Source organism: Thunnus maccoyii, chromosome 2 (genome assembly GCF_910596095.1).
Source record: "Thunnus maccoyii chromosome 2, fThuMac1.1, whole genome shotgun sequence".
NCBI classification, from domain to species: domain Eukaryota; kingdom Metazoa; phylum Chordata; class Actinopteri; order Scombriformes; family Scombridae; genus Thunnus; species Thunnus maccoyii.
The window spans coordinates 4,660,953-4,683,221 of record NC_056534.1 but is presented as its reverse complement, the minus strand read 5'-3'; the positions used below and the strand labels follow the sequence as shown (position 1 = coordinate 4,683,221).

The 22,269-nt window shown below is 40.5% G+C and overlaps 1 protein-coding gene across 2 annotated transcripts; it reads right to left on the bottom strand.

Annotated features, from left to right (window-relative positions):
- Positions 1-1,580: 1,580 nt before the first annotated feature.
- socs7 (suppressor of cytokine signaling 7) lies at positions 1,581-22,269 on the bottom strand. 2 transcript variants are annotated; one of them, XM_042389700.1, is made up of 9 exons: positions 20,448-22,269; positions 19,025-19,104; positions 12,115-12,249; positions 11,838-11,983; positions 11,100-11,268; positions 7,024-7,152; positions 4,437-4,572; positions 3,958-4,101; positions 1,581-2,575 (listed from the first exon to the last, which is right to left on the bottom strand). In XM_042389700.1, exons 1-8 carry the CDS (start codon positions 21,986-21,988, stop codon positions 3,981-3,983), a joined length of 2,457 nt encoding a protein of 818 aa, XP_042245634.1. In that variant the 5' UTR covers positions 21,989-22,269; the 3' UTR covers positions 1,581-2,575; positions 3,958-3,980. The 2 variants fall into 2 exon arrangements, with proteins under 2 accessions (XP_042245634.1, XP_042245640.1); XM_042389706.1 differs by lacking the exon at positions 12,115-12,249.

The following is a 22,269-nucleotide window of genomic DNA, read 5'->3' as shown; positions in this document are numbered from 1 at the left end:
TTTGGAAACCACCATGTTAGAGGAGTAACAACAAAATTACAGAAAGTGATGCTAATTCTTCTTCAAAAAACAAAAGCCAGACTTCTATGAGCTGATCTGATTCGACTACAGACAACCTGTAAAACAAGGTGATGTTTTAGACTGTGACTGTCATTCAGACCAGTGATATTTGTAAACCACTGAAGGAATAACAAGCACACTACTAAAAATGAAAGGCAGCGACAAGATTAAATTACAGACTGCAGAAAACTACTGTTTGCACTTCCTGCCACACCGGTGATGTCACAGCAGGTGATTCACCTTTGACAGCTAATGCGAAACATCCCTTTTGTACATGTTATGTACATGTAAGTTGTTTTTGTTAAAAGCTAATATGAAACACCTACTGTGACACCACAATGACATCACATCATTAGCAAATTTCAATCCATAAAGGGCAAAGCACATTTCTGATTTGTTTGAATCAAACAGGTCTGGTGCTCGTTGACAGGTGTTTCCTGTGTTTGGAGAATCAACCAACCAGAGATTTGTAGGTGAGATTGTGAACGCAAATGTCAACTTCCTGCATAGCTAGCAAGCTACTTAGCTATAGCCATGAGAAATAGAGAAAAAAATGGCGACAAGTGTGAATGAGATCGTACCATGGACGTATTACAGAAAACTGGATACTGCATTCAAAGATGGCGTCCATTCATTCACTATGAAAGTTGCTCAGTGGCCCATGATGCCAAAAAAAGTCCACCATGTGTCCACTGGCTTCCACTTTTTGGGGCCCATAGAGCATAATCAGTAGAGTCCTTCTCCAGCTCACTCTAGACTTCTGGTTGGCTACTTATTCACTTGAACAGGGATAAAATAATTTAATCATGTGGCTCTTTTAGACTTTTCAAATGTTATTGAACCGAATGAATCAAATCTTGATAATAAAACAAGTCATTTCAAGGGGTTTGTGACACAGAAAAATGCATTCACAGCTGCTCCTTTTCCAATGATTGTGGGAAAAATGCTTTTTGAGCCAGTGTGCGTCATGTGACGGACACAGTAACACAGCTTGGCCACTATGTCAAATTGGCTTCACAGCTCGCTGCTGTTCCTGGGGGCTCAGATTGTACAGGTTGTTATAAGTCGAATTATGGAAATAACAATTAAATCCACATATTTCTCAAATAATTCCAATACAGTTGTTGTTCTCAGGTCTCTCTCACAGAAGAGATCTTGATCTCAATAAGATTACCTGATTAAATAAAGGTTATTTACACTCACCGAGCACTTGATTAGGAACACTTGTCCAATCTAACGCAATCCAATACAACAGCTCTGCCATAAATTCTACTTTTACGAAGCTTAAACACTTTCAGTTTTTGTTGACAGTGAAAGGTGATAACTCTACTTAATTCTCAGTATAATGCACTCCAGTACATCACCACCAGCCACTACCTCGATAATAAACATAAAGTAGAATTATCACCTTTCTGACAATGTCAACAAAAACTGAAAACGTATAAGCATCGTAAAAGTAGAATTTATGGCAGAGCTGTTGTATTGGATTGCATTAGATTGCACAGGTGTTCCTAATAAAGTGCTTGATGCGTGTATTTCTTCAATCAACATGACAAACTTTAAATTAATCCCTTCTTCCAAATGGAAATCAGCTAACATGAACATGATGTCAGACCAAATTATTGAAGTGAGACTAAGTAAAGCAGCCTCTGTGATTCAGGTTTTGACTCACCTTTTCAGCTAGTAAAAAGTTTTCAACAAGGTACAAATAATAACCTATGATGCAAATGGATCGATCAACAGTTAAGACACCATCAATACATTCAAATGTTGCAGTGTTCATGCTCCAGAAAGCACTTCTATTAAATTGATTAAATCTTGATTTCAATTTTTAATCAAATTTTATGTCACTTGTGTAATTTTCATTAGCTTTAGCACTGTAGCTAACAGTGGATTATTGTTCTTCTCAGGCAGATAAAGGCAGATAAACCAAACAGTCTGTAGGTTACTGGATGATTTATGATGTGAATTTCACCTGACCTTGAGTTTATCAGTCCTCCAACATGGTGGCTTGTGTTTTTTAAACCACTTGTACCTCGACTGTCCAAATGCTGGATGGTGGGCCTCTGTTGCCCTTCCTCTGTGTGTGTATATCTATCCTGAGGGCGTCTTTTAATCCAAAAACCTCATTTTGACAGAATGGAAGAAAAAACAAAGAAACGGCAGCAAAACGACAGTTGTACAAATCGACCAGTGCATTGTGTTTTAAAAGTCCAGTTCATCAGGGTCAGGAAATTTGCAAAGTGAGTTCATAATTCAGGCTCTCCTTTTGATTTTGCCGACGTCTTTGCAGGTGAGAAAATTTTTTCAGTCCCTCCTCAGACGAGGCTGAGTCCTCTGCGTCGGCAGTTTTCCCACCATCCAATCGCAAACACTTTCCCTCCTTTCATGAGTCCAAATCAACAGAGAGGTGGGTCCATCCCAGTCCAACTGGACACAGAGATTTCCAGGGACTCTGACCGGCTGATGCTGGAAGACTGGCAGACCAGTAGAGATCAGTCCTCCATACAGAAACCTGGAGACACAGTTTGGAGTCCAGTTAGAGTTAAACGTCAGCCACGTGTTAGGAGATATATTGGACCAACACCAAGAGTCTACAGCTATGCTAGCAGCTCTGTGAGGCTTTATTTAGACCGAAATGTACAATTTCTTGTAGGAACATTTATTATGCATTCTTCAACAAATAGAAACAGACTGAAACAACAGAAAGGCTACAATAACAGTCTACAAAAAATTAAAAAATAATAAGTACATATGTGTGTATAAATAAAAATAATACCATAAATCATTTACATATTGAGACCTTATCAACAATCACACAGATGTGGTGGCGAAGATAATTAAATAAATAAATAAAACATAAAGTCTGGGTCAAAACGCTAGAAACTGCCACATAGCTAGACAAAGTTGTTGTATTGGCTGCTGTGTATCAGCTACTATTAATAAAGAAAAAGAAATTTAAGTCATTTATAAACCAAGTTAGTGATGGTTTCTTCCATTTACATTATATATACCCATAATAATGTTGATATTGATCATATCAGATATTTCTTTAGAGAGATTATCTTTGAATATTAGAATTTAGCGTGCAAAGTCATTAAGATTCATCCTCTGGGGACCACGAATGGCTGAACAAAATTTCATGGTATTACATGTAAGAGTTGTGGAGATATTTAGTCTGTGGCTTAGCATGTGGCTAAAAACAAAATTACCAACACATCTGAAGAGTGGTACAAAGAACAACCTTTAAGCTGTTTTTGTACGACTTAAACAAATTATGTGCTATAAAAAGCTTCAGAGGTGGTGGTTGGTGTATTTTTATACCCTCAGACAGAGCACTGGTAGCTATTTCCAGTCTTGACGCTAGGCTTAGTTAACTGGCTGCTGGCTGTACTTTCACCAAACATACATTAGAATGGTATTGATCTTCTCATCTAACTCTCTTCAAGAAGAAGAATATGTGTAATTCTCCCTAAATGTCCAATTATACCTTTAAACACTTTGTGAAATAGACCACTGCTGTCTTTGCAAAAGCTGACAAAACAGAAAAAGCTGAACCTTTGCGTAGATCGTTATGGTTGACAGATGTTTCACAGCCTTATGTAATAAAGGTTTTTTTGGTATTTTTTCAACATTTTGTTTAGTTTTTAATCAAAGTTTGGTAGGATTAACTTTTCTTCACGTTTTTATAAGGTAGTGAAAGATTAAAGTATTAGAAAAAAGCTTTCCTTCAAACATGAGTTGAAATTAGCAGAATAAGTTCTGAGTGTGCATGAAAATTACATTAAACCCTAAAAATCAACACATCTCACCACCGAGAATAAATAAATCCCTTTTGACAGGTCTTAATAGCTTTAAGTTTCACAGGTTAAGTAGGCAGATGAGAAACTAACTCACTTGAGATGAGAAGATCTCTGCTGCTACGTCTGCGACTCGGTCGCTTGCTCTGCTCCCACCACCCTCCGGATGCTCTTGATTGACAGGTACATCTCCTCCTCGGGGTCGTAGTAATAAAACTTACTCAGATAGGAGATTAGCGGTCTAGAGAGAGGTGAGGGCAAACACAGAAAAATCAACAACACGGGAACCATGAATGTCTGTACCACATTTTGTGCCAGTTCATCTAGTAAATATTGAGATATTTCACTGGATAAGTGAGACCTTTGACCTGCTGGTGGCGCTAGATTAAAGGCCAGTGGATCAATACAGTCATTAGGATTCATCCTCTGGGGACCTTGAATGTCTGGACCAAATTTCATGGCATTACATGCAGCAGATATTTCAGTCGGGGCCAAAGTGGTGAAACAGTGCTGCTCTCTCTATTATCACAGGTGTACATTTCAGCAGGTGAATATTTAAAGGGTCTGACTGAGTACCTGGGCAGTGGAAGCTCCTGGATGTGGTCGATGCGGACGATTTGTCGGATGCAGAAGCGACAGAGGTGCTGCAGCGACTTCACGTTGCTGAAGCGAGATACGGGATACAGCAGCTGAACCGGAGTGGGAGGAAGCCCTGCAACACACACACACACACATAGTATTATCTCCAGTTAACGGATAATAATAAAAAAAATATTCTATATTTTGAAATTGTCAACAAATCCCACACAAGGACAAAATCTACAACTAACGTTCCCAGCCTGTCTGTGGCTCTCAGCCCCAAGCACATTGAAGCACGTTGGTTCCTACTGAAGATGTAAATCTTTCAAAACAGCTCACAAATATATAGTTTCTTTCTTTCTTTCTTTTTTCTTTTTTAAAAAAAGCTCAGTAATTTCCTAAAACAGATGGGCACTTTGGTTTTAAGTCAATGTTACACAAACAGGAGGAAATGGTGCATTTGTTGGGGACTACTTTCAGTGGTGGATTAATACACATTTGATGTTCTAGTGAATATTTCTGGCTGTAGGTTGAGCACATTATAATTATGAAAGCAGTTAATAAACAGGGAGGCCTACTTTACGTACTGTACACAAAAGAGACATAACATGATATAATTTTGAATGGTTTCTGTCTGATAAATTTTACAAGGAAGGAATATGTTTCTCAAATTCACTGATAAAAGAGCATATTATTATATTTAATATATATTTTGACAATGTCGCATATTATCAGCCTCATTAAGGAGGACAGAGTTTCAACATTAAGCGATGGCCACATGTGGAAGTTCTGCTATAACTGTGTAGTGTTTGGATGTGAATAATGATATCTACACAAAATCCAACATGTCAAAAACCTCTTTATGTTTGTTGGTTGTTGTTGGTCATAAATCCAGTTTACAGGTTAATTAACACCAACAACTGGAATGGTGGTTAACTGGGCTGGATGTTGGCGTTTTTCAGACGTGACACATACTTCCCTGCTAACTGATGGCACGTGAACGTGTATTAAAGTGCTCAAAATAGGCAAATATTTGGACAGACGTTGTAAATACACATACTCACACTTTGAAGGCAAGTGTATGTCCTCAACATACATACTTACTGTATTTTAAAGGATTTGTTAACAATTTATCAAGTGTGTCTTAAAACAACAGTCAGGAGCCCAAATGAACATTGAAATCTGTTTTTCTTGCTGTAATCATTCCTCCTGTTCATACTGACCATTAGAAGATCCCTTCATAATGACCTTACAATGGAAGTGATGGAGGACAAAATCCACAGTCCTCCTTCTGTGCAGAAATATATTTAAAAGTTTATCTGAAGCTAATATGAAGCTTCAGCGTCCAAATGAGTCAAATCAAGTAGATATCTTTCAACGTTACAGTCTTTTTAGTGCCAAAGTTCCTCTTTTTGTTACTATACTTCCACCGCAGCTCAACAGGGAAACACTGAAGCTAAAAAGACTGTAAATGTGTCAGATATCCACTTGATATGACTAACTCAGACTGCTGAAGCTGAATATAAGCTTCACATCTACTTTTTTACTTTTGCACTAAATGACTGTGTGGTCACACTGTGGATTTTGTCCCCTGTCACTTACATTGAAAGCACATTTGAAGGAGATCTTTTAATAGCCAGCATGAACAGGAGGAATGATTACAGCGAGGAAAATCCTCTCTCAGTGTTCATATGATCACCTGAAAAATTGTGAAGCTATCCTTTAAGACACTCTCAGCCTCCTACGAGTGTTTAGAGGTCACTCATTAATCTACGATCATTTCTAAGAGCGTCAAAATCCTTTGACCGTTGGTAATCTGACAAATCTTTTGGTTTATGTAACAAAGATTACAATCTAGATGAAGTGAAGAGTAAATGTTGCTGAGTGCAGTTTTATACTGTATACTCATGTACAGTATGTATGCTGGTATGTGGTCAGCTTGCATATGTGCATGAATAACATGAATGACTCATCACGGTAATGTGACATCATGCATGTGGTGTGTGTCCATATTACATGCCTGAGGTGTTCAATGACCAGCAGATGGATGCATATGTTTCCGTAGGCATTGTTCGTGTGTTTGTGTGTGTGTTTGTGTGTGTCAGTTTGCTGTGAGCATGTATTATGCTTGCATATTTGCACATAAATGCATGCATAAATTATGCTGCATAATTTGAGATATGCATGGAACTGTGTGTGTGTGTGTGTGTGTGTGTGTGTGTGTGTGTGTCTGTGCTCTTGTACTTCTGTCTTTCTTCTATCCTTCAAAGTGCATTTGAAGGGGATCTTTTAATAGCCAGTATGAACAGGAGGAATGATTACAGCGAGGAAAACCTCAGTGGTCATATGGACACCTGACTTTAAGACAGACTTGGAAAAACTGTGAACTCGTCCTTTAAGGACAAAACACACATACTACAGATGCATTCTCACAATCATAAATCATGCAGGCTGAATGCAGACCTACAAGCACTCAAATATATTCGTCCTCTTCTCTGTGTCTCAGGCACTTCTCACTAAGTGGCAGCTCACATCCATTTTTGATCGGCTTTGGCTGTGTGCAGATATATGACCTATATTTTACCTGGGACTCTGGAGCGGAGGAAGTAGAGGAATTTGCCGTTCTTGGAGTGCATGATGGCTCGCTCAATGAACTCCACCACCGAATGGCAGCGGTCCTCAAACTTCGGGTGACACCATAAGCTGAACGTCCCTGGAGGTGGAGAGAAACGTTTTTTCTTCATGTGACACATGTAGCATTTTATCATCTATTAATCATTCCCACATTAATCTTTAAACATGTGTGTAATTACAGTAAACATGTCAGAGCATCTAGCTCAAGTTACCCGTCTCCTTCAGCCTTTGCACCGACTGTTTCAGCTCCACTCTTACATGCATGACCTGATTAACAGCTTAATCCTGATTGGCTGGGTAATGAAAACAGATCTACCTGAACAATGCTGAAAGGATGGTGTGTAAAAGAAGCCAAGAAAGGAACTTTACTGGTTGGTTATTTACTCCAAGTCCTGACTTCAACTTCCTGGAAAATTCTTACTTCTGGGAAAACAATGAATTTTTAATGATGACCTCGTGCTGCACATGTTGGTATGAATAAAAACTTCAACCAGTGAAACCTTAGATTTCCAATTACACTTTGGTTTTTGTACAGGTAAAAAAAAAAGATATAATGTGTTTATTTGTGATCTTCAGAGGTGCTGGTAAGTGCGTATCCTTGGAAAGAACCAGGCTAGCAGTTTTCCTTTGTTTCCAGTCTTCGTGCTAAGCTAAGCTAAGCTCCTGTGAGGCTGTACATAGGCACAGCAGTGCTTTGGGGTAAAGCTGTAACTACTCATCATGTGGGGAATATGAATGTCAAAATTTCATGGCATTGCATCAAATATATTATATATAAATTGAGATATTTCAGTCTGAACCAAGGTGGTGGACTGACCGACAGACATTAACATCATATTATGAGAAATAATAATAATATTTATTAGTAAAACAGGTAAGACATGTTAGAAATAAAAAGGGTTTGCTAGAATTAATAAATGGCTTTTTTTTTCTTAAAGATATGCGTTGAGAAGTGATATAAAAGATGTCACCAATCCTGCAAGCCTCAGATTCTCAAGCAGGGAGCTCCAGAGCTGAGGGACCCTGACTGCAAAAGTCTGTCATCTTTAGTCTTGAGTCGGGACTCAGGAACAGCCAGCAGAGTCCTGCCCGAGGAGCTGAGGCTGCCCTCTAACTCAGAGGGAAGCAGCAATTCAGCAGTGTGATGTGATCTTGTCTTCTAGTATCTGTTAAAAGCTGAGCAGCTGTGTTTTGTACCAACTGAAGGCATGAGATCATTTTTTGGCTTAACCCTGAGTACAATGAATTATAGTAATCTAACAGAGATTAAATAAAAGCATGGATGAGCTTGATTGAACCATATTTGTAATTTGTTTTTCAAATGAAAGGTCACTGTCAGGTTTCTGGCTGCAGGTTTGATATTTGTAGACAGGGATTCCAGATGTTTCTGTAAAATAGAAATCGACTTTTGGCCACCGAGGAGAATTATTTCTGATTTGTTTTCATTTAGCTGGAGAAGGTTTTGGGACATCCAGCACTTTATTTCTGCCACTGGTTTTTAATGGGACATACATTTTGCATCTGCATAATAACGGTACTGGAATTTGTGTTTATGTATATGTCCTGGTGGCTGCATATATATATACAGAACAACAAGGGGCCAAGGATGGAGCCTTGGGGAACACCACAGGTCAGAGGGGCCACAGAAGAGGAGGCATTTCCCTCGACTACTGAGAAAGTTCTGTTTGATAAATAGGATTTAAACCAGTCTAGAGCAGTGTCCCTGATGCCAACCCACTATCCAATAGGATAGAGTGATCCACAGTGTCAAATGTAGAGTGCAAAGCGAGAAGAATTTAAATCGAACAATCACCAGCATCAGCTGTAAGTATAGTCTATGCTTTAAAAAACAACAAAAATGTTATTTATTCTTTATTTATTATTTATCTGGAAGCCTTTCTGCCCTCGATTCATGTCAGGCTATGATGCGTTCATGCAAACGTGATCGTGTTGATGTGAACGTGTTGTGTCAGTCGGGGCTGCACGTCTGAATAATGAATGTGTTTGCAGGCATGACTCTAAAGCTTTCTAATGGTGACTCATTAATGGAGAGCCCCGTTCGTATGTATCTTTCATGAGTCACCTTGTTAGTTTGTCACACATGTGGCGTGTTTTCAAATGTGCATGTGGTGTTATGTGAGTGATTCATGATTCATTATTGTAGTGTGACCTTATTGAATCTCTGCATGGATGTGTTTGTGTTTATTCACTGCTCTTTATTCCACGTTTCCACTTAAAATCCAGAGTTTAGTGGTTTGCAACTCTTTATTCCCCCTGAATTCATATTTTTAAAACCTTTTCTCTTTTAAAAGTCATTATGAAGACATGACTGGTCACTCTCTGCTTTTATTATTTATTTGTTTTCTGTGCGATGCTGCAGTGTTTTTATGATCTAAATTTTTATCTTATTTATTCTATTCTGCAGTTTATTCATTTTTGTGTGTAAGTTTGAGACAAACATACACATCACAAATAGAACGAAAAGAGGAAGACATGGAAAATGTAAATATATATCACCAGGGAAGTGATATTTCAGCCAGAAGAGATGAAGATATGTTGCAGGAGAGGAGGACGATGGCGACAAACTGGCAGATCAGTTGTTGAATTAATTTGTGTGTGTGTGTTGGTTTAGATTTACTTTAAAATTTAAACATCAACATCAGTGATCATGATAAAACTACATACTTAAAAATGTACAAAAACAATGAAACCTTTAATGAAACATATGGTGTTTTGTTTCCTTCTGCAAGTTGCAGTTTATGTAACAAAGATTACAATCATCCTCTCATGTACAGTATGAATGTTAGTATGTGGTCAGCTTGCATGTGTGCCTGAGGTGTTCAATGACCAGCATATGGATGCATATGTTTCTGTGTGTGTGTGTGTGTGTGTGTGTGTGTGTGTATGTGTGTCACTTTGCTGTGAGCATGTATTATGCTTGCATATTTGCACATAAATACATGCATAAATTATACAGCATAATGTGAGATATGCATGGAATTTTCTGTGTGTGTGTGTGTGTGTGTGTGTGTGTGTGTGTGTGTGTGTGTGTGTGTGTGTGTGTGTGTGTGTGCTCTCTTGTACTTCTATCTTTCTACCTTGTGAGGACCAGTTTTGAGCTTCACACTAAGAGTGAGGACATTTTGGAAAATTACGACTTCTTCTCCCAAACAGCTGTTTGGGGGTTAAGACTTGTTTTTAGGGTTAAGGTAAAAGTTACGGTTAAAGTGAAGGTAAGGGTTAGGCTCTAACCATATTGGGCCACATGCCTCTGCAAGGGTCTGCGGTCCACACCCACCCAATGTAGTGCTGCATGTGCAGGCTGTCCATCTTACTGTCCTTTTTGGTGTATATCAGGCTCGTCTTTGGTGTTAAGTGTTAGGGGATTATTAAAGCAATCAGTGTAGAGTTGCGAAGTGAGAGGAGCAGCTGGTGTTTTTCCCCATTCTGTATTGCAATTTAAATATTTTTCTTTCAACGATATATCCTCAATGTGACTGAACACAGACACACAGGACGCCACCAGTATTCATTATTTAAACTTCGTTTCAGAGAAATACTGTAATGTTTTGTCCTTCAGTTTGGCAGATGGCTCTAAATAGTATATTACCCATGAGCCTCTGATGCTGTTGCTATGGAGAAGTAGCCAGTGTGATTTAGCGTAGAAAATTTTAAAAAAAAATGGTGCCATATTTGCTAAAATCATCCACAAATTACCCAAAATTTAAAAGTTAATTGATTTAATCTGCAGATTAAATTTTCAGTTTTCAGTTTTTAAGCCCTGTGATTGGATGTTTCTTGCCGAAATGCACATCGGGAGAGTTGTAGTGGATTTCGACCTTGAAGTTTTTATGTTCACAGGCTTGTACCTTCAACTTTTCATCAAAGAACCAGATATTTTCTAACATAGCTGTTCATATTTTGGACTGATGATTTGACCAGGAGAGTAATACTGTCTACGAGAAAAATGTATACGGTTAGGATAGTGTGTGTGTGTGTGTGTGTGTGTGTGTGTGTGTGTCTCACCGCGGTAGTGCTCCATGCGTGTGTGGTGTGTCACTCCCTGTGACCTGAAGCTGAGGCTCAGGATGTATCGGGGGTCTGAACTGTCTCGGACCAGAAAAGATCCGTCCGGTTTCCCCTTCAGCTTCATCTCTGCGTCCTCCCAGTTCATCGGACCCCAGTACCAGCCACACTGCACGCAGAGACACAAAGGAGGCTACGTCACATAGTAGTAATGTCAACTTCTCCGTACATGTTTGATCCGAAATATGCAAGTGAGTAACACATGGAAAAATCTTAGCAACAACCTTAGCAACGACGAACCCTCGTGGGAACAATCTGACATCATCATGAGGAGGAAGTGGAGGTAACTTTGCAAACGGAGCATTCAGAGCAGTGGCTTTTGACTTGAATTTCTACATACGTTAACCTCAGGTTGTGGTAACTTTGACCATGTTTAACATAATATCTGACATCATAACAGAATAAATAACAGAAAATCAGAAAAAGTATAATATGTCCCTGTTATCAAATGTTTTAAAAGTAAACAAAAATGATGAGAGATGGACAATGTGCAAGTTGATGATCTCTAAATCTCTCTGTAAAAAAGCCAGCTAACATAACTCCAACATGTGTTCCACCTGAATGAAAGACGTGACAATAAATAAATGTAGGATTATTGATTTTTACAGAAATTTGTAGTAATGTTTTCTCGCTTTTTTCTCAACACAGTGACAACACATTACTCGCAGTTGGTCTCACCTTCTCCAGCTCTCTCAGACTGGCGGTGAAGTTACTGGCTTCAGACCGCCGTAGGGCGCACAGCATGGGGGGCGGAGCCTGTCTCGCGGTGGGTGGAGCATCAGCCGGCAATGGGTTTGAATGCGGAAGGGCCCGGAGGAAAGCGTCTAAATCAGGGAGAGAGTGTCAGGAGAGCTAAATGAAGCACTTTTAACATCAACATGTCACGTTCTTATAAATATTTCCTCTTTAGAGCACAGAGGAGTTGATCCCATCGGCCCCCGCTGACACGTCTTACCATTGAGGCTGAGACTGTGCTGGATGGTGGCGTGGGAAGGAGGAGGAGGAGGGGGGAGAGGCAGGGGGAGGGACTGCAGGGAGGCTCCCATAACACTCACTAGGAAAGGGCCAGGCTGAGGCCCGGCTATGTCATCTGGATGAAGGACAGGAAGGAGAGGAGAGAGGAGGAGAGGAAGGGAACAAGGGTGTAAAGAGGTAAGGGGTGAAAGGAAGGAGGGAGAGGAAAAAAGAAAAGTGCCAAAAAGTAAGGAAAGAGGAAGAGAGAGGAGGGGGAAAGATAGCAGAAGAAGGAGGGATAGAGGTCTTCTCAACACCATCGGACAGAAAAGACTTAACTAATAATATGTTTGTTGATATCTTGTATTTTCCTTATATCAACAAATCCCATGAAAAGACCAAAACCAGCAATGACTTCTAACAAGTATTGTGTTTGTATTCAAATCTGATATATCTTATTCTTCTGTGGCATAGTACTTCATTGTCGTCCAAAAACTATTAAAGGCGACGTTCCATGCACATTTCCAGGTTTATATTTTTATTCTGAGACTGTACTGGAATATCTTTGCATGATTTACAGTTAAAAAGTCCTTAATTATCTTATACTGGCCCTTTATGCAGCCCCTCAGTTCAGCCTCTGCCTGAAACAGGCAGTTTTAGCTCCTGTCTCTTTAAGAGCTAACTCTGTTCTGATTGGCCAGCTCCATGATTGGCTACGTAAACGAACAAGAGTAGTCAGATTTAATTTCTGTTTCTCGTTCTTTACTTGAAATGTAAACTTCTCAAATACATCCGTACATGTTCGAGCTCGAATCAGATCCAAAAAATGCCAGTGGACGACGTGAGAAACCTTAGCAACAAAGGCTACGAAAGAGACGGACGTTTGTGGGCATGTGCGAACAATCTGGGAGCATTTCTAGATATGTTCACCTGACCATGTTTAACATCATAACAGTATATAAATAACAGGAAATCACAAAAAACAGCAAGTCCTCCAAATTAAAGAGCTGTTTGACCATGTGACTCCAGAACAACACGTAGGAATGTTTTCTAATCTGGCGCCCCTAGTGGCAGTTATCGGCAGGACAGCCTCATTTGTCTGTGCTTTGCCTAATCATTACAAATCACTGTTAAAAAATAATGGTGTTTTATGATGTGACAAAGCTGTTGTTAAGGTCTAGTTAGGTTTAACAGTAGTTATAGTTTTTAAAAATCTGCCCCGACTCGCAGTTATAAACACGAAACGAACAGTCGTCTCCTGCGGCAAAGTCGACTATTGGCTTATTGCCCCCATTCACCCCTCGTCCTCTGAATGAGGGAATCTGTCCATATATATATATATACATATACATCATCTGAACTGCACCATGCTGCGGGCATCTGTCACTCAAATGTAACTATGGGTCGTTTCTGGGCAGCTAACATGTTTCTTGGGAGGACAGTCTCTTAAAAAAACATCAGAGAGCCTCACTGTTGGACTGGATGACATGTTCCTTCTTTACCATGACAGACACACACACACACACACACACACACACACACACACACACACACACACACTGTCCTGCTGCCAAAAATACCCACTAGAGCACCAAATGTAGATTCATCCACCGCTGAAAATAGTCCCCAACAAATCCACTATTTCCTCCTTCTCCTCCTTTGTTTGTCAAATACTGCAGCGTCCAGCTGTTTTATGAAATTACTGAGCCAAGCGTTCTTGGTTTTGGTCTTTTCGTGATTTACAAATACAAACACAGTGTCTGTGTTTAGGTCTGCTGAATATGTGGGTCAGAAAATAACAGGCTTGGAGCAAAAAAAATGTATCTTAAAGGTCAGAGAAATGCTCATGAAATATAAAATGCCCTGATACTTAGGAATATTCTTTTTACATTTCACATCGTTTACAGTTTATTTCCTGTGAGTGCAAGCTGCCCTTTGTTGGGAATCTCTGTATGAGTGTTTGGTTCTTGTGTGTTTTGATGACAGAACAAAGAATGGACAGTTTTAGTGTTTTTAATATTTTATCTTTGGTTTTATTCATTATAATCTTTTGGTTTTCCTTTGCTCTCTGAAGCTCTTTGTAGCTATTACTTAGAAAAGTGCCATACAAATAAAAGGATTATTATTATTAATAAATATGTCCCTAAAAGTCCAAGCAACAAAAGAAAAAGTTGTTTTTTTTCCCCCCGGTACAGATTGTTTTCCTGTGTTGAGAGTAAAAACTGTTTTTTCCTTTGGCATCGATTGAGTCATTGCACCAAGATTTCAAATTAAATCTGTCGTTTGCAGCTGACCTTTCAAAGCTCTTCCAATCAGATTACAGCAGATTACAAAAACTCGTCTGTGTCAAGAGTTTCCAGAAATGTATGACACAAACAAAACTGATAAGCGAGAATTTGACTAAGACAGAAATATTATGAAAAACTGCCAGAGCTTCCTTTTCATCTAAACTTGAAAAGGCGACGGTAAAGCTCTCTGCGACCGACCGAAGACTTGATCAGGCTTCAACTGTTATCTTGCTATCATATACAGTATTTCTCTTCATTTCTGTAGTAGTAGCAAGAAAAAGTTGCAATGGTAGTGATAGAAATAGAATTTGTACTAGCAGTAGTTTTATAAATAATAGTACAGTCGTAGAGGTAGCAATAATGCTATTATTAGCACGTCAGTAGTGATAACAGTAGCAGTATTAGATTAGAAATGTAAAATTAGTAGCTTTTAACAAAACATTTAAGTCACCCACAGAGAGTCTGATAAAAATGAATCATGTGGCAGAAGAAGCATCTTTCTTTCTACTACTACGATGATCAGAAATATTGTACAAAGACATATTATGTAGTTGTACGTCTGTGTGCTATAGATGCCACATTAGGTGCCGCTAGTCATTGTATTAATGCATCAACTCGGCTGCCATATTGATCCGGGGTAGACTCCCCTCTGAATGCATACAAGTTTATCTGCTCTTACAGCGATCACCACTCACTGGATTGTCAATCAATTTACTCAATTTTCCAGCACTTCCTGTTATCACAAAATACTAACTAGAATACTTTGTTGATCAAAAATGATGGTGGGTGCTTGGACACAGGCTGTATCCAGGTTTGCTTTGCTTTTTATTATCAATTAGTCTGTCGATTATTTTCTCAATTAATTGATTAGTTGTCGGTTTATAAAATGTCAGAAAATGGTGAAAATATCCATCGCTGTTTTCCAAAACCAAAGATGACATCCTTAAATGTCTAGCTGAGACTCATCCCACAGCCCAGAATGCTGCATCCACAGTATGTGCATATATCATATATATCTGCATTTTAATGAACATAAACATGACGTCTGCCACCTCAGATTTATGGGCATAGAGGTGGTTAACATGCCCAGACTGTTACTCCAGAGAGAAGCTTTCTGGATAAACATTTTTTGCATGCTCTCTCACACCTAATGGTTTAAATGAGGATTTTTCATTTTTTGACATGTTTTTTGAAACTATGAGTTGATTTTTTTATGTCCTAAAGTGCTACTGCTGTGAATATCTTTGCTCCTATGGATGTTTATGCCAGATGTATCTTCTTAACGAATCAGTCAAACAAGCACACCGAGGAAGGGTTCTGTGTATTAAATAATCTTGTTAACATAAGTCATGTTATGCAGATTTTTGAGTTTGTTTTGTGTATCGATTTTGAAGTTCTAGCACCCGTGCATTTCATAGAAGGAGAGGATGTTAAGCGTGTATCCTCAATTTTTGTTATCTATGTATATATACATCGGAAAACCAAAAGATAAAGAGTTTACAGATGGAGAGACAGACAAGAAGAAAAGAAAAGTACCTAACAGACTGAGACTTCGACGTGGAGGAGGGGGAGGCGTGGGAGGGTGTGGCGTATTTGCCCCTCGCCGCGAAATATCCACATCCACCAGAGAAACAGTCTCACCTGAAGCCAGAAGAGAAGCAGGAGGAGGAGGAGGAGGAGGAGGAGGAGAGAAAACAGACAAACAGAGAAAGAAAGCAAAGAGAAAGATGGTTTGTATATCTGATGCTGCTGTGTTTTGTCTGTGCTGCAGAGTGCCATTAAAGCTGCACCAGGCAGGCAGGATGTTTATGGGAAATTACACCCAGCTAATCAGCCTAAATCACTGCAATAAAAAAGAACATCCCATCCCCGCTAATTGAGATGTTGCAGACTCATTGTTTACCAAAGTGAAATTCTGCACTTTGGGGATGGTTACTGGCAGAGAAAGAAACAAATTCCAATGTAAGACCCAAATCCCCACCGTCTCCTAAACAGTAGAGGAAACTGGACTCACCCAGATTAGATCTCTTCCTCTATGATCTCTTTAGCTTTCCTCTTTGGTTCTGAAACATCATAGACCAGCTGCCTTGGTAAACATGAGCATGCTGCGCGCAGGACTTCTGGGTTTCTGAAATCCCCAAAATATCAAACAGCTCACCCTCTCTCCTATGGGGCCCGACTGCCAGTGTGAAATGTTGCCTGGTGTAGCTTTAATGTTTCTGTCTAATTGGTGGTTAGCCCTGTGTGAAGCATGTGTTCATTAAACACCAAAAACTATATATAAAAAAATCCTTATATTCAAGAAGTAAAATAAGCAAAACCGAGACCTACGAGCGATGTGGGAAACCAGAATTTACATCTGAGCCCCCGTGGAGGTGTTGTGGGATGATTCTTATAAAGTCAGCTAAATAATTTTTGCCAGCTGAGCTACAGACCTGCTCACACTTCTTACCCACAGGCCTTTGCCTTGCGCTAAATCATGTCTTTTAGGATCTGGTGCACCAGTTACAGAGTTTGAATGGTAACAGTTTTTATTTTTATCATCTAGTTCTTTCAGTCCTTAAATGAAAAAGTAGGCTACATCAGTTAAAGGTTGCAATGAGTGTAGAGAATCTACATGTACAGTAGATTGTATTTAAAAGATATGGCTGTTGATTTTCTGTATTTTTCTTATTGTCAATAAATCTCATGTTTGGAGCCAAACCAACAATGAACTGATCTACTAACAAGTATTGTGTGTGTATCCAAAGCCTGATATATCTTATTCCTCTGTGCCGTAGACCTCTGTTGTTGTCCAAAAACTATTAAAAACACATCAATGAACCACACCGAGTGGGAACTGGGTAACATGTTCCTTGTCCCCAAAGAGTTTGGTCACTGTAGTTTGTTTAGAAACGGCTCCAAAGACCAATAACAGCAATCAAGTTTTGACTCTCTTAAGTATTCCACTGCTCTGCTAGCATGTTGTGCTACATATCACAAAGGCTTGACTTTTTATTAAACTTCTTTGAGAAATTTACAATGTCTGGGTCAGAGAATGAACAATAGGACAAGCATGAAAAACTGGTGATTGTTTACTGTAAAGAGAAACGGGTGGCCTCTTCCTGACACAGAACTACTCTCCGGAGACTGAAAACGTGATCGCTGTTATTGGTCTTTGGAGCCGTTTCTACACAAACTAACGTGACCAAACTTCATAATGAAGGAAAATGTCACCCAGTGCAGCAGTGTGACTCATTGACGTGTTTTTAATAGTCTTTGGACAACCATGGAGGTCTACGGCACAGAGGAATAAGATATATCAGGGTTTGGATACATACAAAATACTTGTTAGTAGATCAGTTCATTGTTGGTTTGGCTCCAAACATGAGATGTGTTGACAATAAGAAAAATATAGAAAATCACCAAACATATCCTTCAACATTTATGTATAATTGACTCAATAACTGTGCTAACCTGATATAATTGCAGCCTCACAGTTTCTACAAATAGCATTTATGTACTTGAAATAAAACTTGCATTGATTCAGTTTAGAACAGTGGTAGCAGTGGTGGCAAAAGTATTCAAATTATACTTAAGTAAAAATAACAATACAGTGTAAAACTATTTCATTACACGAAAAAATCTTCCATTCAAAATTTCAATCAAGTAAAAGTACATAATTGTGTAGTACAGAAAAATATACTACCAAAGTGAAATTATTCTAATGCAGAATGGCCTATTTGCTTTCTGCCAAACTAAAAAGTCACAACTGTTATTGGCCTATGATTAATTAACTTTTTTATTATCAGAGTTGTATTCATTTTGACAGATAGTCAAATATACACAGAAACCAGGAGTAAACACAAGGGCATTGACAACGACTGGTAATAGTAACAATAATGACACCTAATTAGATAAATAAACCATGATTCATCTATCATTCTGATTTAATAAATATTAATAAAGCTATTAGTTATAACTTATTAAACTTTTATTAAGTACGCCTTATTAGAAAGTGGTATCCGGCATTTTCTGTGTAGCTAGTGGAGGTGGAACTACTTTATATACCGTTGAACATTTTATTTCTGCAACAATGCATCATATTTTATACGTTTACTGTATGTTTTGTGTGTAAAATGTTGAGCTGTATCATATAAATGTAAAACCAGATAAATGTAGCAGAGCAAAAAGTACAATATATACAGTATAGTAGTGTCAAGACTTAATATACACATTTTCAACTTATGGGCAACTGTGGCTCAGGAGGTTGAGCGGGTTGTGGTTTGATCCTCCAGTCAGCAAGTCGAAGTGTCCTTGGGCAAGATACCGAACCCCAAATTGCTCCTGGTGTGTGAGTGTGTGTGTGAATGGGTGAGTATAGAAACATTGTGGTGAAGAGTCAATTTCCATTTGTGATAACAGAGAAATGTATAAAAGTATATTTAAAACTTTGGAAAATCAACCAATGGAGTGTTGGGGCAGTTAGTCTGTCTGAAATGACTTCCTTTAATGGACCACACAATGTTTATGACCATAATCCAACATGATCAAGATGCTATATTAGTTTATGTGGAGAGTTTTAGTGTTTTGTTGTGTAAATAAAGTGTCAGAGTTACAGCCAAAGCAGTGAGCAGCCCTTACCAGTGAAAGCAGAGAGCGAGGCAGAGAGCGAGGCAGGGGAGAAGGCACTGTGGGCCCTGGTCAGTCTGGGCTGGCTGTGGCTGCAGGACAGACACCAAGACAAGAAGGAGAAGAATGCAAAAAGCGTGTTAAGTGCAGAGAAGAAGTGTTAGTAACTGCAAAAGTTCACAACGTTAGCTTTTTAGGTATATGTGCATGTGTGTCTGCAGTTTCAGGTCCTGCAGGTTTCTTGGTTTTTTACTTTTTCTGTTTGATGCTCAGCAGTCAGACTTCTGAAGCTAAGATTTTTTTTAATCATAGCCTTCCTTCCGCATGCTGCTGTGCATAATGACTAAGCAGTGAGCGGGATCGAGGGTGACAAGCCACAAAGGTTTGAAAAAAACTCAACATCTGATCACATGCAGCACCACAAAAGTTGTTGAACGTCTGACAGGCGGCCAATAAGCTGCCAGTCGGAGGAGTTAGAACTAATCCAAGCCATTAGAAGACAATGACTGTCAAGCTTAGAAAGAAATCAGAAGCTCATGGCAGAAAACATGAGTGAGTTTTCATCTGATGACTGGAGTCAAATGTGCTTTTTTTAAAAGGTCAAATGATTTTGGAGCTGCAACAATTAGTCAATTAATTGATTAGTCAGCAACTATTTTGATAAATGAATAATCATTTTAGTCATCTTTTAAGCAACTATGCCAAAATTTGCTGGTTTCAGCTCCTCAAATGTGATGATTTAATGTTTTTCTTTGTCAGACATGATCATGAACTATGTGTCTTTGGGTTTTGTACTGTTGGTCAGACAAAACATCTAAAGACGTAACCACTCTGGGAAATCATAACAGATTTTTACTATTTTCTTTTTTATAGAGAAAACAATTAATCAAGTAAATAATCAGCAGATTAATAGATAATGAGAATAATGTTAGTTGCAGCCCTGAATGATTTTACTGCTCATAAAGTCTCTGAGTTTTTTTTTTTTTTACATGACTGCAATCATAGACCATGATTTTTTATAAGCTGGACCATTTCTGTTTTTAGTCCTTAAACTTCCTGACCTACATATGGAGGCTATTTAAACCATCAGATTTGTGGCTTTATTCACAACTTCTGACCATGTCTGATTCCAATTTGGGGGCAGTTGTAATGAAAGTCATGAAGGGACACTTTCTGCCCAATAAAAAAAGAAATATTTTACCTCTTCTAACATTTCCAGACATTCACCTTTTCTACATCTCTGACCTATAATTGATTTTGCTCATTGAGGTAAATAAAAACAGTTTATATCTTGGCTCTAAATGCTCCTCTGGAATAACTTCCCATATGTCATTCATTCAAGATGGTTTGATCTCTTCTCACTGACAATGAGAAAGAAGAATATTACATTTTGAGACTAATCTTGGACAGTTTGGGGCCATGTGGACCTGCTCACCTGTCCGCATCCTGCTCAGCACCAGCGGCCATGTCCACCAGACTCCCGGCAGAAGATACTGAATAGGTCACTGAGGGCCTCTTGTCCAGGAGGTGATTGGAGCCGCTGCAGCTTTTAGTCCGGAACAGTTTACTCAGGCGGATCTTTAACGAGCCCTTTTTGGACTTCCCTGGAACTTTGAGTGTCTTTTCTCCACCTGCCCGACCCGTGGGAGTCCGCGGCGCACTGGCGCACCGCTCCGGCCGCCTCCTCGGTGTCGACGCCTGGCTCTGGTTTGGGCTTGTGGCCCAAGGTGAGCTCTGTACCGGTGTAGGTGACGGGGACGTGGCTGAAACCTGGGTGGCCACCTCTGATTCCCCAGAGGTTACCTGCCGGCTAGATAAGTTCCCATGAAGGCTGCACACCTGCGCGCCGAGGTTCGCCGCTGCCGCCGCCTCTGTCGCCGCCGGTGCCATCTCCTCCACCTGCCTCCTCAGCTCCGCTTGGAAACTGCTGATGGAGAAAGCCCCGGACATTTTCTTAACTATTTCCCTTTTCCTATTGAGCAAAAACTCGCGGCGTCCGTTCTCATCATCCGTCTCATCCTCCGGGCATTCGTCCATGCCCAGACCGGCAACATCCTCGCTCCCCAGCCCTTCCAGCACCAACAAAGCATCGCTAGTCTCTGTCGGGTCATCCCCGGGCTCCACTCCCCGTCCTACCGGCCCGTGTGCTCCTTGACAGGAACACTGCGGGAGCTCCCCTGCTTTGAACAGCATCTTGGGTACCGCACCGACCCCCAGCTCCCCGAACCGCCGGGCCAGCTCAAACACGGCTCCCTCTCTGTCCCTGGTGGCGCATCCCCATTTAGAGTCAATCACGGTGAGAGGGTTGGATCTCTCCGACAATAAGGGCCACTCGGGTGGGGTGGTGATGAGTCGATGCCGGCGGCATAGCTCCGCAGCTCCCTGCATCTCCGCGGATACTGAGACCGGCGTATGCGCTCCCCATGTCCGGTCCAGCAGGTTCTGCTGCTGCACGTCTCCGGGACTCAGGGTGTTGTTGTTATTGACAGCCGGGCCGGAGCAGCCAGACCCCGGGCTCTGCTCCAAACCCAGAGCATCCCTCGGCTGATTCAGATGATCTAATTCTAAAATCCCCTCTCCGTTCCGCATTATATTGGAAAACACCAGCAGCTGAGGCCGTAGGCCGGGGCTGGGAGCGAAGTCAAAGCCCTGGGCCTCCATGGGGCTCTGCGGCGGAGGAGGCGCGGACAGCGGGGCTCGGCTCTCCGTCACCCCGGTGTCAGGTGCAGCCGTGCCCTCGCCGCTCGCCTGCGCTTTGTTCAGGCGGCTGCTGGGATGCTCGAGGCCCGCCGTCGGATCTCGGCTGATATCCAACCCCGCTTTGACGCCGCTGTGAGCCAGGACCTCCTTCCCCAGCCCTGCCACCACTCCTCCCGGCGGCAGATTCCTGTTTTCTGCGTCCAAGCGGTCATCCTCGGCCGCGGAAACCAGGCGCATCAACACGAAATCGGGCGACATATCTTGCGCGTTGTTCATAATTATTCCTCAGGATCGCGAAATGAGAATTATTAGGCGATACTTCACATAGCTAACCGCGGAGATCTCTTTCCTATAATAAAGAAAGGGCCAAGCCGTCGCTGCCTCCCATAAATAGGCTATGAGAGAAAATGCCAAAAAATATACCAGGCGTTTTTTCTCATCCTCCTCCCCTACGCCAAGACAGCATCCATCTGTCAAAAAACAGGGAAATGAGTGCAGTTTGCTCCCGGCAGCAGGCGGACCCCTGGGTCACACATGCAGTCTGATTTCAGTAGAAT

Excerpts from the sequence above, each read along its gene's own strand:
- socs7 (XM_042389700.1), bottom strand. The coding sequence starts at position 21,988 with ATGAACAACGCGCAAGATATGTCGCCCGATTTCGTGTTGATGCGCCTG. Across the intron at positions 19,105-20,447 it reads GCTGAGCAGGATGCGGACAG|CCACAGCCAGCCCAGACTGA; the intron begins GTGAGCAGGTCC and ends TCTGTCCTGCAG. Across the intron at positions 11,269-11,837 it reads GTCTGAGAGAGCTGGAGAAG|TGTGGCTGGTACTGGGGTCC; the intron begins GTGAGACCAACT and ends CTCTGCGTGCAG.